This window comes from Parasteatoda tepidariorum, chromosome 8 (assembly GCF_982258835.1).
Source record: "Parasteatoda tepidariorum strain Cologne lab strain chromosome 8, Ptep-v5.0, whole genome shotgun sequence".
Classification (NCBI taxonomy): domain Eukaryota; kingdom Metazoa; phylum Arthropoda; class Arachnida; order Araneae; family Theridiidae; genus Parasteatoda; species Parasteatoda tepidariorum.
In genome coordinates, this window is record NC_141762.1 from 49,834,581 (window position 1) to 49,849,987 (window position 15,407).

Genomic DNA, 15,407 nt, shown 5'->3' on the forward strand with positions numbered 1-15,407 from the left:
CCCACAGTTAGCCTGATGGCAAGGAGACTCTAATTGCATCCATCCGCACCGAGTGGTCGGTGCGGATGCTAAAGTGAATTCCTAACGACCAGACAACGCTGTGATTCGAACCCGGTTCACTTCATTGGGAGGCTCTATCCCCTGAGCCACCACGGCTCATGTAATTTAATAGTAAATCTCAGTAATCCTAAAGAATGGAAATTTTCGCAAGTAAGTTTGAAACTTTTCTATATTCTTATAATTTTTTTTCCAGCTCCTAGAATAATAAAATATTATGTTTATGTTTATAAACTGTTCTTAGAGTAGGGAAATAATAACATGTTTTTTTTCGTGCAACAAAGTCTTCCTTTATTTTCATTACTCTCATAAGTAGTTTTAATAATAAATATCATTATCCACCATTGTCATAATTTGTGTGGCATCAGACTGCTGCAGTTATGTGTAAGGCATCTAAAACGGTTATTTTCATTGCCTATGAACAGGCTTTCAGTATGCATTAAAATAGCTTTATGGTCAGTTGTTACTGTAATAAATAATTCTATTATCTATATGCACTCGAAAAGAAATAAACAACAGAAAAAAAATTTCTGAGGTGAGTAGTATTTATCAATTAAGTGCCATGAAAACAAACATTATTTAATACTTCTTTTATTGATAGAGAGCTTTCTGTAAGTTCAATAATTATTTTATGTCATTATTCTTCGACAGGTAGTTATGAAGAAAAGAGCTGTAAAAGCAACTTCTATTTGCAAGCATTGTGATATTTTATCATCTTAATAATTTTCCTTATTGCTATAAAGATAAACATGTCTTACAAAAAGATACAACTATCGAAAAATGAGACATTTTTGTATAAGAGCGGTTTTGTTGATATACATATAGAATAGATTATGTAAAATGCTTTAAGTGTATGAATAACTGTAAGTGATGCTTGGGCATTCATATTTTTTGAGTAATATCTGAAGTAATATCAATATTTTAATTTTTTATTAGATAAAATAAAAAGAAGATAACTTTTGGTTTTTCATACTTGCATGCAGAAAAAAAAATCTGGTAAAATTATCTTTTTGCGTAGTAACGACATTTCTGGTTAGAAAACATAATTCTGGTTAATTAAGGAAAAATACCGGCATTGAAGCCATTCATTTGATAATTTTTTCGTTTATATAGTAACGATGTGCTAGAAATTCTGGTCTTAAACGTAATTTTTTAGCATCAAATTCGAGCAGGTATTACACCACAGTTTTTAAAATAAAGGTACGATAAGGTAAATACGCATAACCAAGCGAAATAAATCTTAATGCATGAGGTAAGGCAAAGCGCAAATATGCGTAGCATCTGTTTGAGTGATTTTCTAAGAATTAAAAAAAAAACAATTTTTTGGTCACTATATTGAAATACACACACAACACTAAATTTTATTTTACTATACCAGGTTCACCATATTTTTTGTGAATTTTATCAAATATTTCAATGCTCTCAAACAATTAGTATTTCCGTACAGATATGATAATAATATTTTAATAAGTATTTAATGATAAATTTTTATTAAAGAATTTCATTGCGCGTATATAAATACAAAGATATCACTGAGAACCGAATAATCATTTACACCGATAATTCATTTTTTAAACTTTCTTTAGATACTTTCCTCTAAAGTTATAAATGGAAAAGTTTATTTAAGATAATTGCTGCTATCTTCATCCTAAGAAAATAAAAATTTGGACAAACTGGTTTAATGATTGCTTTGATGGCTCAGTTTTGTTGATGGTTTAACGACAGCTCAGAAATGTTTAAACTAATTTTAACTCGAATGAGAAAACTAAGAGTTTAATGGCTTTTATCATTTCAGTTTCTCTCTTTATTGCTGGACGTGGTAATAAAAAGCTGAGATAAAAGAAATTTCTTTTTATTTGCTTTTAATCATTATCCACCATTATCATAATTTTAAAAGTTTATCAATATCCTTACCTCAATAAGATATCTACTTAATATTTAGGAACATTTTCTTATAAAGTATATTCTTTTTACGTGTATTTTAAAGTAATTGCGATTATTAATTATTTTTTTGTAATAACAGATACACAAATAATTTTTAATCCCAACTTAATTCAGAAAATATTAAATTATATCTACTTGTATAAATCCTATTAGTCTATATTCACTGCATATCTATTTGTTTATTCCTTGACCAAAGGATACTTTGTTCGCCAAGGTTTATTCTATCCACGTGGAAAATTTTAATTAATAGCGTTTTTAATAACGCATGTAAAATACTTTTTACATGCAATCATATCGATTGTTTGTTTATAAAATGAAATAAAAATTTAAAATCGTCATTTTTTAAGTGGATTAAGAAGGATAAAACAATTCTTTTTTTTTGTAGACCAAAAACATAAAACTTAGGTGACGTGGGAGTGGGACAGTTTTTGTGGTAATAAAAGTTTACAATAAAAAATATGAGCCATATGTTTTTATTTGACAAAATCAGGATTATTTTCACCATTTAAGAGAATTTAAAAAGAGTATATTTTAAATTTTTCTCTTTAGTCATCTGTTTGTTAAAATTTTACTTGGCAATGAAATGGCGAAAAACCTTTGCTTGCATTATTTAAGGAATATTTTTTGTTCCAGTGCCCACCTGGAGAAATGACCTTTCGTCATGCAGGCATCTGAGGGGCAGATTTGTTGGTCACTCTTTCAGGGGCACCATATTAGGTGGCCAACGTTGCTCCCACAGTAAGGACAGATTGTACAGAGAATGAAAGAACATGCATGCCTTGCCCGGGATTCGAACGTAGAACCTTTATAATGCAAGACCAATTCCCTGACCCTTACACACGCCGGTCGGCATATTTAAGAAACACGAGTAACTTCTTTAAAGAATCATTTGTTACTTCCATTTACATCAAACACTGAGCTCTTCTTTGAAATTCAAGTAAACTTTTCAGTCAGAGAGTGGTTTAAATTTAGATTAACAATGAAATTCTATTTGACGATAAAGTGGCGATGAATTTTGCTGATGCATTCAGGAAATTTTATTGACATGAAACAAAGTTCAAGATAAATTCTTTTTGTAGCGATCAGGTAGCAATTAAAATTTGTACTGTCATCAGGTAAAAAACTTCACATAAAATATAGTCGACCTTTCTAATAATGATAATTTCTATTTGGAATTAATAGAATGATAAATTCTGCTTGTAACTATCATTAAAATCCCATCTGCATCTTGTTATCTGCATGTAACTGTTTGCTTGTAATTGACATTGTTTGTTTTTTTTCAAACACAAAGGCACAGTTGCAATATAAACAATTAGCTGGAAAACATATATTGGCTATTAATTATTAAGTGGTGATAATATGATAATAAATTCTATTTTAAGCGATCAGGAAATGTTTCAGTTTCAGAACAAAGTTCCAATTAACCCTTTAATGCTTCAGTTAATATCCAAATGGTCGGAATTTTAATTCATAAATACGTATATCGCAATAAATTCTGTTTGTAGATGTCAGAAAAATAATAGGAACTTGCATTGTCATTCAGCGCAAATTTGATTGCTAACTTGCCTTAAGGCAGTTGGAATTTTTATTGACCAAAAGTTCGATTTGGCGATAAAATAACTATAAGTTCTTGCTTGACCAACTGAAAATTGAAGATTGATGCATTATCAGTAAGAATGGAACTTTAGTTGAAGTACGAGCTTTTTAGCTGCACTAAAATACAAAACTGTTACAAATACATTCTCAGATATAAAGCTACTACAAATACTTTTTTAAGAACCGAACTCTAGAAATTGTGTAAAACATTACATGAAGTTGGAAAAATAACAATTGTTTGAAAGAATGCGTACGAATATATTACGAAAAGTGTGCTTGTTGTTTAAACGAAATATTTTAGCAATGATGTTAATAAATTGATTAAATGCGCATGAAAACATGTGTTGTCAGTAAACAAAAACTTAAAAAATGATTAAACAAATAAAAAAATTTAACAAGAAAAAAGTAAAAATATGACTGCATGCACTGTAAAAATTTTAGATTATCTCAACCAAAACAAAAAAGGGGGCCACCTCTTAATATCAAATTTTTTATAGTGTAGAATAGTGGATAGAATATCGTTTGCAAGATACCATAGTTGTAACCACGAAATTAGTTAATAGAAACGTAGTAAAATCATTCATCATGAATGTATGTTTTCTTGATTATTTTTAATTATAATTATAACGTCAATTACCAATTATAACTACTTGCAATTTTGAAAGCAATAAATTAATTACTATGCATTCCTTTTTTGTAATAATTGCTTAATTAAATATAATGATACGATGCGATCATTATCTGCAATCAACACCACTTGAAGTTTGCATTTGTAATCGATGCTCAACTCCTGAACATGAGGCACTTGCTTAATCTCTTAATTGATCCAGATACCTTCGTAAAATAAGGCAGTTACGCTGTTGAACTATAATTTCAGTACCTTGAACCATAATAAAACGTGCAACTTCATTTCAACTTTAATAAGGTGTTTAATTAAGCCATGTTTCGGTCAAGAGGGACCTTAGTATCCAATCATCAAATTTAAAAAAGTAGTCTTTATGATATTAAGGTTACACTTGACACCATATGAAGGTTTCAGCAAGTTATTGTAGTACAATGTCAAAACCAGTTTAAAGTAGTTGAGCAGTTTAGCCTAAAGAACGTATTCACAGCTCAAGAGGTCCTCCGCTTAGACAGCAAAATGACTCTTGGTTAGTTAGTTTAGTTGTCCGGTGAGAGACGGATAAGGAGTTGGTGACTCATCGTGAAAAACAATTTAATAGCACACTACTTTCAGATATAAAACTGTCACTTTTGACGATTCAGACATCCTTGAGCTATATCTCGCTAATCTTGAGAATTATTTTGTCACGTGACGCAACGGGAACTCTCAAATACATAATGAAAATGTTTCGACCTAAACTCAGCTTCGAACTCTCATTGCAGTGTATTGTGAGAGATTGCTAACTAGAACGAAACTAGAAAGTAGACTACACGATCGAAAATAGAGTAGCGAAACAAACCGACCGGCGTGTATGGTGGTTAAGGAGTTGTCTTCGTTACAGGAAGATGGCGGGCTAGAATCCGGCTTCGGACAAGAGTGTATTTTATCTCTCTGTGAAATCGGCCTCTCTTGTGTTGTTAAGACAACATTGATCTATGGTGGCCACAAGAACGTTATGATTAGAAAAGTTTGATACATTAGGCACCACAAGGGTTTTTTTCTGGAAAAAAATAGAATTCTGGAAATTCGTTTTATCGAAGAAGTGACGATTAAAATTATTTCGTCTCTTTGACGAAATGTTCACTCGAAGCATATACCAGGAAACGGTTTCGTCAAAAATGAAGTACATTTCTTGACATTTGAGTGCCCATTTTTTACAGTGGAGCCTTTCCACGGTAATCTTACTTTTTCGCTTCTAATTTTTAAATACAAATTAGTAATTGTATTTTTGTTGTGACACAACTCAGGCGAATTAAAATTTTATTTTGGACATAAATTTAGAGATGAGACACTACAGAGTAGTAAACCTCACTAGTTTATCGACTACCATTCCCCTGCGGCAAAATAATTTATTGTTTTTTTCAAAAATACCTTTGAAGGTATAATAATTCAAATGTGGTGTCCTTAATACATTATAATATTCTACGTCATCTGCACATCATAATTTTTGCCACAGATATACATCATTGGGGAATTTGACGGGTGAAACTGTCGCCAAATCTCTGACTATTGATCTTATGGCTTTTCATCGAAGGCATTTATAAACGAGAAAGCAATGGGAAAATCGGCGTCATATCCAGGAAAGTCATTTGGTGAACCATCTCGAAACGATAACCGAAGGTCAACGCCAACTTCAAGTGAGACTAGACGACAATGGATGGCATATCCATTCTCAGATACCCTCCCACGCAAATGGTTTTCAGAGGAAAAAAACCCACCAGGGGGTGTTTTCAGAAAGGAATCGTTAGAAACATTAGATCAATACGCGTAATAGCATATCTGGAAGGGAACAAAGGGGGTAAGAAATGGAATAGACAGCCATTTGTGTTATTGCTGCTTTTCAAAAAGAATTCTAAACTATTCTCTGGATGGGTAAAAGTTGAGTGGTATTCTCACAGGGGGTTTCTGATTTCGAATATCTTTTATGCCCTGCAGAAAAACAAACAGGTTGAAAAGGAGTATTTCACCATAGCTGTTTTATCATATCAAAAAGTATATTTAACTTTTGTTTGTAAGGAATTTTGATATCCCGGTAAATAACGATAGCACAAAACGCTTGGAGCGACGTCTTTTACTAGTGCAAAATTCTGAAACGAAAACATTCTTCGTTTCCAATACATATTTTGTCAGTTAGTTTTGTAGGGAATATAGCCAAAGCACACGCAACTAGCTTTCTAGAAAAAATTTAAACACGGATATTTTTTATGCGTTCTGTATCTTATTATTCTTCGGTAAGCTTACTTAATTTTAACTTTGCCCTTTCAAAAGAATTATTTCGATGCTGAACCATGATATACTGATTATTTACTGTAACCTTAATAACCAGTGTGTAATGAACAGTGTAGAAAATGTTCAATGTTTAACCATAATATGGTGAATATTGACTACAACCTTAATAAAGGGTCAAATTGAACCACGTTTTCGTTCACGTTGAATAATATTATCGTATAATCAAGTTGATATATGATAATGGTTTAACTTAGCACTATATTAGCAACGCTGAAAGAACTTCGTATGCAGTGTATTAAGACAGTTTAGTACCATGTAGGTCCCATTGAATGAACAGCGTGGACAGGGTGTAGTTACCGATGCAGAAAGTTGAATGTTGAATCACACTGTGGTGAATATTTACTGCAATCTTACTAAAGTGTTAAATTGAACTATGTTTCCGTCCAAGTTAAAACATTATCGTGTAATCAAGTTGGGGTAACAAGTTTGGTAATAACTTAAAAGGATATTAAGACAGCTTTACACCAAATCGGAACTGGTAAACCAAACACCAAATCGGTTCATCTCAGACTGTCTACATTATTCATTCAGTACTAATAGTACTGAATGAATAGTGTAGACAGGCTGAGATGAACAGTTTAGAAAAAGTAAGTTCAAAATTTCAAAAGTTGTAGAGCACTTACTTTAGAACATTGTGCTTTTCAACAGAGATTACAAACATAATTTCCCGTTCTGTGCTCAACTGTATACACAATCTTACAAAAAATTGTTTTACAAGCAATTTTTTATAAAATATTAAACTAAAATGTATATTTTTAGCAAAATGTAAATATTTTTTCGAATATTTTACGAAAGTGCACGACATAATATGAAAGTATGTTACATATTATGTAAACACTATACATTTGCAAACTATATACACTTCTGTTTAATATTTAATAAACAACACCATATACATTTTGCCACATTTTGAATGCAATATGAAATACAAAGTTTAAGAAAAAAGATCAAATTTCATAGAAACGGGGATGGAATGTATTAGAATAGAGCTGCATGGAATGTATGGAATAGCTCATCAACGGATAAAAACCATTTTTCTCAGTTTTGTCCTAAATTGCTTATAATTTTTATTTCCTATGAGCTGCACAATCAGTCTTCCCGATGAGCAGACCTAGTGTGTTCACCAGAAGTGGTATCCACTCTTTCAGGACCACCACAATGAGTGAGATACCGTTGGCCATGTTAATTTGGACGTCTAGTTTCTGCCACACTAGATGGCAGCACCGAGACTCTATTTGGATGTTAAAGTGCACTAGGAATTTAGTTTTGCCGGAAATGCCAAGAGCCAATAAGGCACTCCAGGGATCTTTTACATGCCGCATAATCATACGACATGGCCGCTGAGGATTTTTTGCACCTCGAAAATCCGGAGAATGGGTCGGGGATCGAACCCGCAGACTTGGGCTCAGAAGGCCGACGGCAAACCAACTGCGCCATCCAGTCGCAATTGCTTATAATAAATAAATAAAATACATATTGTTTACTAAATATTTAACAGCTGCTTATAAAAAATTTAGTAGAATAAAATTTTTCTGGAATTTTAAGTAAAGCAAATTATATCATTTTTGGTGTAATGAATATATTATATAATGTTTTTCTGTTTAATAAAAAGGATGAGGAACTTTCTTTAATCAAACTGAAGAGTTCAAAAAGATTGAAAATATAAGATATTAAAGTCAGATCCAAGATTTAAAAAGTTTTAACAGTTAAGGTAAGAAGAATTGAAATAAGAAAATATATTTAAACATTTGTCCGCAAATATTATTGGTAGACCCTTTTTACATATGTATGAATATTTTGATTTTCGAACGTTAAAAATCTTAAAAAATATTTATGTCATGTCATTGAACTGTAACTCTAAAGAAATTTGAAGGAAGAAATTTTTTTTTCATAATATAAAGAATGATGGTATAAATCTGAAGAAATATGCATAAAATTCCAAGTTTTGAAACTTTGTAATGTTGCAAAAAGATACAAAAGCAGAATTTTTACTCTTTATACTTGGTTAGCAAGCATAAAATATAATGATAGAATGACGAAATAAATCATTTTTATAAGTATGCATAACGCATGAGTTGCTTCAATTTCTCCAACTGCTCCGTCATTCAATTCAAAATCTATTCCTTACTTTGTCATTTCATGAATCTTTTCTTATCATTTCTGAATAGTTTTTTTTTAACTACAAAGACAGATTTTGGCATTTTCATTAAATGTATCATTAATTATTACCAAATTTATAAATTATTCTAATAGCTATTTAAGTAGATTTAAATTATTTACTATCATGTTATGTATTATAATGAGATGTCAAAGGAAATTAGCTTCTAAGGAGCTTAAGATGGTTTGTATAACATAATTTTTTCAAAAAGTTGCTTTCTTTGAACAGGATAAAATTTCAGTAATCTTCAGTGTTGGAAAATTTTGTGACCCTGTACTATTAGAATACGATTCTCTCATTCACGTATAAATGGCAGCTTCAAAAACCTGCTTAACACGAAAAAGTCTAATATTTCTCATCTCTCATGAGAGGGGAAACAATCATATATACAAATTAAGCCAGTTTCCACAGTTCATTTGAAAAAACACAACTCAACCGCAACATAACTCTAATGCCCAGTAGCTAATGAAAAGCCTAACTTCAATGTTCAGTGGGACTTTTTTATGATTTTGAAACCCATGCAAGTTGTAAATGGTTGAAAAGCCGTATTGTCTCGTATTTATGGTTTTTTAACTATGCCAGTTGTAAACGGTTTCTCCACCGTAAGGGTAGAAAATCTTCTTCACCGTAAATTTTACGGTTAATTAAATGAACAGACTGATTCCGTTTATTTTAATGTAATTTTGTAATAAAAATTCCAACATTGTATAAGAATAAGTATAAGAATAGAATAGGAATAACTTACTTTTTTTTCAATAGAATTAGGTACTGTATTTGACATTCAAATCACAGCGGTGGGATTTATTAATACAGTTATTTAATTTAATACTGATAAAAATCAATATGAATCAGTTAATTTTATGTTTTCTGTCAAAATTATTTTGTTTGTTTGAAATTATGGGAAAGAAGCTAGTAATTTGTTGATTTCCCAACATATACTTTGTGATGTTATGCTAAAATAAAAGAGTGATTCATTCAAAACTTTTTTCGAATCGATTGATTATAATAAAAGCCAAATATTTTTGATTTTATTAAAGTCAGTAATAAAAAAATTGAATCAGTTTGTTATAATTAATGATTTGAACCTTTTAGTTCAAGCCCAATGATTTGAATGAAACTCACACCAGTTTCTTTTCTGCGATGATTGTAGTTACTGATTGCTATCAGATGAATTGGAATAGTTTGTTTGAGTTAATCAGTCAATTTTGTTTCAGCCTTTCAAATAACACCCATTGATTTATAATGATACTTATTAGAATCAATGAGTTTTATTTAATGAGTCTATAAACTCCAAGCATATTGCTTTAGTATTAGTGTTACACTGTAAAAATTAACGTTATAATAATAAAGAACAAATATGGCAGCAATATTATCTGAGATTTCTCCCTAAGCTACTAGAAGAAACAAGTTGGAAGAAATTTTCTGCAACAAACCCGTAAAAATATCTTCGTACAGTGTGTTAGTAAAAAATGGACTATACTGAATAACTTTTTATCTAATAAAATGAAAAACACGTTCAAGGAGCCAATCTTAAAGTTTCAAAGGGGGGACGTCAAATATACAAATTAATTAGTGCTTTCGGTATTAAGTCATGAAATCAGAAAAAATGATACTTTCAATAAATTAAGCATAGATTTTTTCGTATTTCGATTTCAATTCCCTAAAATTTAGGGAGTACTGGGAAATGAGGTTTTTTAATCACGTGTCTCATTTGAAACTACTTTTATACTAAAAATAATGTGTGTCAAATTTTTCAATAATACAACCATTTGTCAGAAAATAAATATCGACAATCCCTTAAAAAATAACTTAATGTCGAAAACATGCTGAAAAAATAGCATATGCATTGATTTAGAAAGGAGAGGCGGATCATTAATTTTCCTTTAATTTTTTAAATCACGCGTCACATTTGAAACTAATTTCGTACTAAAATATGAGTGTCAAAATTTTCGAAAATATCTAATTTGGTCAAAAAATAAATATAGACCATCCTTAAAAATATCCTTCCTTGGCCGAAACATTCAAAATAGCATATACATTAACCTAATAAAGAGGTAGACTTCGTGATTTTTTTAAAAATTTTTAAATCACGCGTCACAATCTGAACAAGTTAACATTAATTTTTTTTATTTTTTCCACAACTCAACATACTCAACAAGTCAACATACATGATTCTAATAAGGAGGGGCAATTCACGAATTTACTTTTAATTTTTTAAATCATGTGATACAAAACAAATTTCGTACTAGAATATGTGTGTCACATTTTCCGAAAATACCCAACTTGCTCAGAATATAAATATAAAGAGTACTTAAAAATATGATTCCTTGTCCGAAACATTCGAAATTGCATATACATTACTATAATAAAGTAATCTAATAAAGGATATTTTGTGAATTTTTTTGAATCTTTTGAGTCACATTTCACATTTGAGACAATTTTTGTACTATAATATGTGTGTAAAATTTTCCGAAATTACCCAATTTGTTAGGAAAATAATTATAAACAATCCTTAATATCTTTCCTTGTCCGAAATATACATAATTAAAATAAAATTAGGAGAGACAATTTGTGAATTTTTTTTTAATTTTTTGAATCACGAGTTACATTTAAAGCTATTTTCCTACTGAAATATGTGCTTCAATTTTTTCCAAAATACCCAACTTGTTCGGAAAATAATTATAAACAATCCTTAAAAATATCTTTCCTTGTCCGAAACATTAAAAATAGTTCGAAACATTAAAAATTCATCCAATAAGGAGAGACAGTTTGTGAACTTTTTTTTAATTTTTTGAGTCACGTGTAACATTTGAAACTAATTTCGAATGAAAATATGTGTGCCAAATTTTCCGAAAATACCCAATTTGGTCGTAAAATAAATAAAAACAATCCTTTAAATAATCTTTCTTTGTCCGAAACACTGAAAATAGCATATGCATTAATATATTAAAGAGGAACATTTCGTGAATTTTTTTTTAACTTTTTGAATCTTGTGTAACATTTGAAACTACTTTCGCACTTTAATATGTGTGTTAAATTTTCCGAAAATACTCAACTTGTTTGGAAAATATTTATAAACAATTTTTAAAAATATCTTTTCTTGTCCGAAACATTCAAAATAGCATATATATTAATCTAATAAGAAAGGACAATTCATGAGTTTTTTTAAATTTTCTGAATCATGAGTCGAATATGAAACAAGTTTCACACTATATTATGTGAGTCAAATTTTTCAAAAATACCCAATTTGGTCAGAAAATAAATATAAACAATCTTTAAAAATAACTTTCCTTGACCGAAACAATTTAAAATAGCATATACATTTATCTAATAAGGAGGGACACTTCAATATTTTTTTGTAATTTTTGAATCACGTGACACAGTTGAAACTATTTTCGTTCTATAATATGTGTCTTGGGAAGAATAATATGTGTCCCGAATGAAGCCACTTAGTTTCTTGCAACTACAAGCAGATTACAGTCGAGTAATCTAATTTGCCGATCTCATGATCGACAGAATCGGTGTTCGATTTTCATCGTTGACACCTCAATGTTTCCTCCTTTCCCTTCAACACGTGAAGTATTTTCAGTGTCCTATACTCCCCAGTTTCAGTTCTTCACACTCGAATGCCTATTAAAACCCAACAGTTAAAATTCCTTTTTGCAGTTTTGAAACCATGCTAGTTGTAAATGGTAAAAAATTCATTTGTATAGTTTTGTGTTCATAGTTTTATAACCAGACTAGTTGCAAATAATTTCAAAACCGTAAAGGTAAAAAATGTTTTTAATCGTTAACTTTGCTGTTAATCGGATGGACAGACTGCTGTCGGGTATTTCACTGCAATTTTAGAATAAAGATTCGAACAGTGTGGAATAAAAACTTTCATTAAGATTTTACCTTATTTGCTTGTGGTGAAGCACTTGTTTGCAAAGCTGCTGTGATGATCCAAGTTAAGTCAATAAAGAGGTAAGTGACCAAGAGGTTGGTATGAATTGTATTTCTCAGACAACGAAGGTCACTGCAAATAAAATAACACAATTTCAAAAACAAGTTTGGTAGATAGTCTAGTTTCTTTTTTGCACATATTTCACAGACAAATTATAAAATGCAGTCATTTCACAGAGTGCCTACACTGTAAAGAAAATCCCGAATCGCTTTTGAACATATGAGGCAGTTTCGGTGCATGCAATTTTCAGAAACGTTTCTGAATATTTCGGAAAACTCTGAAATTGAAACGCAGTCATTGCGATTCAGATTCGTGCACTTGAAAGTAAAAGAAATGTTTTACAATTGATCGGAAACATGCAATTAAATGAAGTTTGCGTAGATTTTCGGAAATAGTTTTGTCGAATCAAAATTAGTGTCTAATTTTTACAGTGCAAGAAGCAAATTTAGTCTTTTTGTAAGTAAAAAAGTTTAATTCTGCTTCCTACTTTTTCTATCATGCATTGTGCATAATGTCTAAAAACAAAAAGAGAAAGGAAAAAAGGAGAAAAATAAAAATGCATTGATTAAAAAACAAGCATTTTTTTCTAATAATACATTATATTTAAGAAAAAGTAAATGGAGATCATGAAAACTTATTGGGTATACATGCTTTGTTACAGGTCAAACCTGGAGCACCTAATGCCTGATACTTTGGATTATACTTATTATTGACAATATGCATTTTGTCATTGCATAGCAATTTTAGAAAAATGGCTAAAATAATATTCATTCATACTTTGAGGCATTACATATAATATTATATTGCTTTAGTATTTCATAAAATGTCTTAAGTCTATACATTACAGGCAACACGCATTCAAAAAATAATTTTTCAAACTAACTATAGTGACTTCTTGAAATAGAAAAAAGAAAAAAAAAGTTATATCCAAAAATAATTTTAATATCACGGTTTTAATTAATAGCACTTTTGTTATCGTATTTAGTTACATTTCATGCACACATGCATATTTACATTATTATCGGATTTACATTTTCATAAACTAAAAATTTCCTCGTCTATAATTCTTAAGATTTTGTTGTTGTCGTAAAGTAAGATCTTAGTTTTTATACTTGCTTACAGACTAGTAGTTTTTATTATTTGCAATTATAGACTAACGTATTTATATGATTGATATTGTAAAATAAAATGAATCGAAAAAAATTTTGCTTTTTAAAATAATAAATTTTTTAATCATTTTTGGAATATTTAATAGCAGCTTTGAGTCATAATTTTTACGATAGCAGGATAAACATTGCGTTTTCGATAATTAAAGTGTAAGTAAAGTTTTAGCGATAATGAGTATAGTGTACGAGAAAAATAGCGATAATTAATCCCTACTATTTATAATATTTTAAGTGATCATAAGATTTCTTTTTTAAGTTGGCAAAATATTAGCAGCGTTTTTTTAAACATTTTATTTTGACTGAAGACCAATTATCGGGCTTTTGCCCATCTGTGAAAATACTTCTTTTCTATAGTAAACGATTTGAGTAAAAAGACGCTCATTTTAAAAAAAATATTGGAAAATAAAGTCTTTGTTAAGCTTTGCTTTCTGACAATCGGGTTCAAAATAGAAAAAGATTTTGTTCTGGTATTTTCTCTTTTCAAAGAAATATTTAAATGTTCATTGTATTTAAAAGAAATTACATTCAAATAAAACATCACGAAAATCATCATCTAAAATTATGAATATATTTTATGTTGATAGCAATAACGTAGCATTTTAATCTTTACATATACACTATAAATTTCTGAAAACTATGACATTTAAGACTTTTAATAAGAACAATCATATTAAATTTAATGAAATTCGGCTTCAGAATACACAAATGTTGTGTCATTAGCATAAAAGTTTAATTTGTCTTGACTTCCCTTAAAACCATTTACATCTTTGCTAATGTTTAAAATAATTTAATAAAAAATTTACACAAATAGTAGTTAGTGCACTTAATTTTTCAATTATTATGAATGCATATTTTTAAATAAGTTTTCGAATATTTAACAACACGAAGAAGTATGGCCCAATAGCAATTAATAGGAAAAATATAAAACATAATGTTGAAAAATGTAAATAAGATAGTTCCCTTTTTTATTTTTTCTTATATTAAAAAAATAAGTAAAAATAAAAAGAAATATGTTTACTTGTACATCTCCCTTCTTCCAAAAAAATACATGTAAATATAAATGAAGATAAAAAAAAAGTGTGCGCTTTTTCTCTGGCGGTAAAACATAAAAAAAAAAGAAAATCAAGAGATTTCGAATTTAGTGCTCTTTTTGTCCTTGATATGATCTGTCAGTTGTATTAGAATGTCACAATTTCTTTTCAAAGGCATAAAAAATAGTTAGAAGAGTTGTGAAAGATTGGTTTAGACAGACATGGATACCGTGATCTTTATCGCGTTATTTTTAATTTCTTTTTCCATTTCAGATTAACAAGATTTCAAGTAACTTTTTTAAGTGTTTTATTTAATTCAAATATGTTGAAATGTTATCTTAAAAATGCTAATACTGAAATTTCAAAATAAATGCTTTTTTTTTACTTTAAAATATTACATTCCGGTATAAAAACCTTCCTATCATAAAATATTTCAATTTTTAAGCTTCTTTGTCAAAATAGTTGAGTTATAGAAAATTCGATAACTATATTTTTAAAAATTTGAACTAAATTCATCCATACGAATGTCTACTCGTTTATAAATGAGAAAAATATA

The 15,407-nt window shown here is 29.6% G+C and overlaps 1 protein-coding gene across 2 annotated transcripts in view; it reads right to left on the reverse strand.

Annotated features, from left to right (window-relative positions):
- The window catches only part of LOC107438883 (diuretic hormone receptor), a 235,922-nt gene that overhangs the window by 72,742 nt on the left and 147,773 nt on the right, over positions 1-15,407 (reverse strand). For both annotated transcript variants that reach the window (XM_043039188.3, XM_043039187.3), the window contains exon 6: positions 12,606-12,726. In XM_043039188.3, coding sequence (XP_042895122.1) covers positions 12,606-12,726 — 121 coding nt within the window. The remainder of the gene's footprint in view (positions 1-12,605; positions 12,727-15,407) is intronic.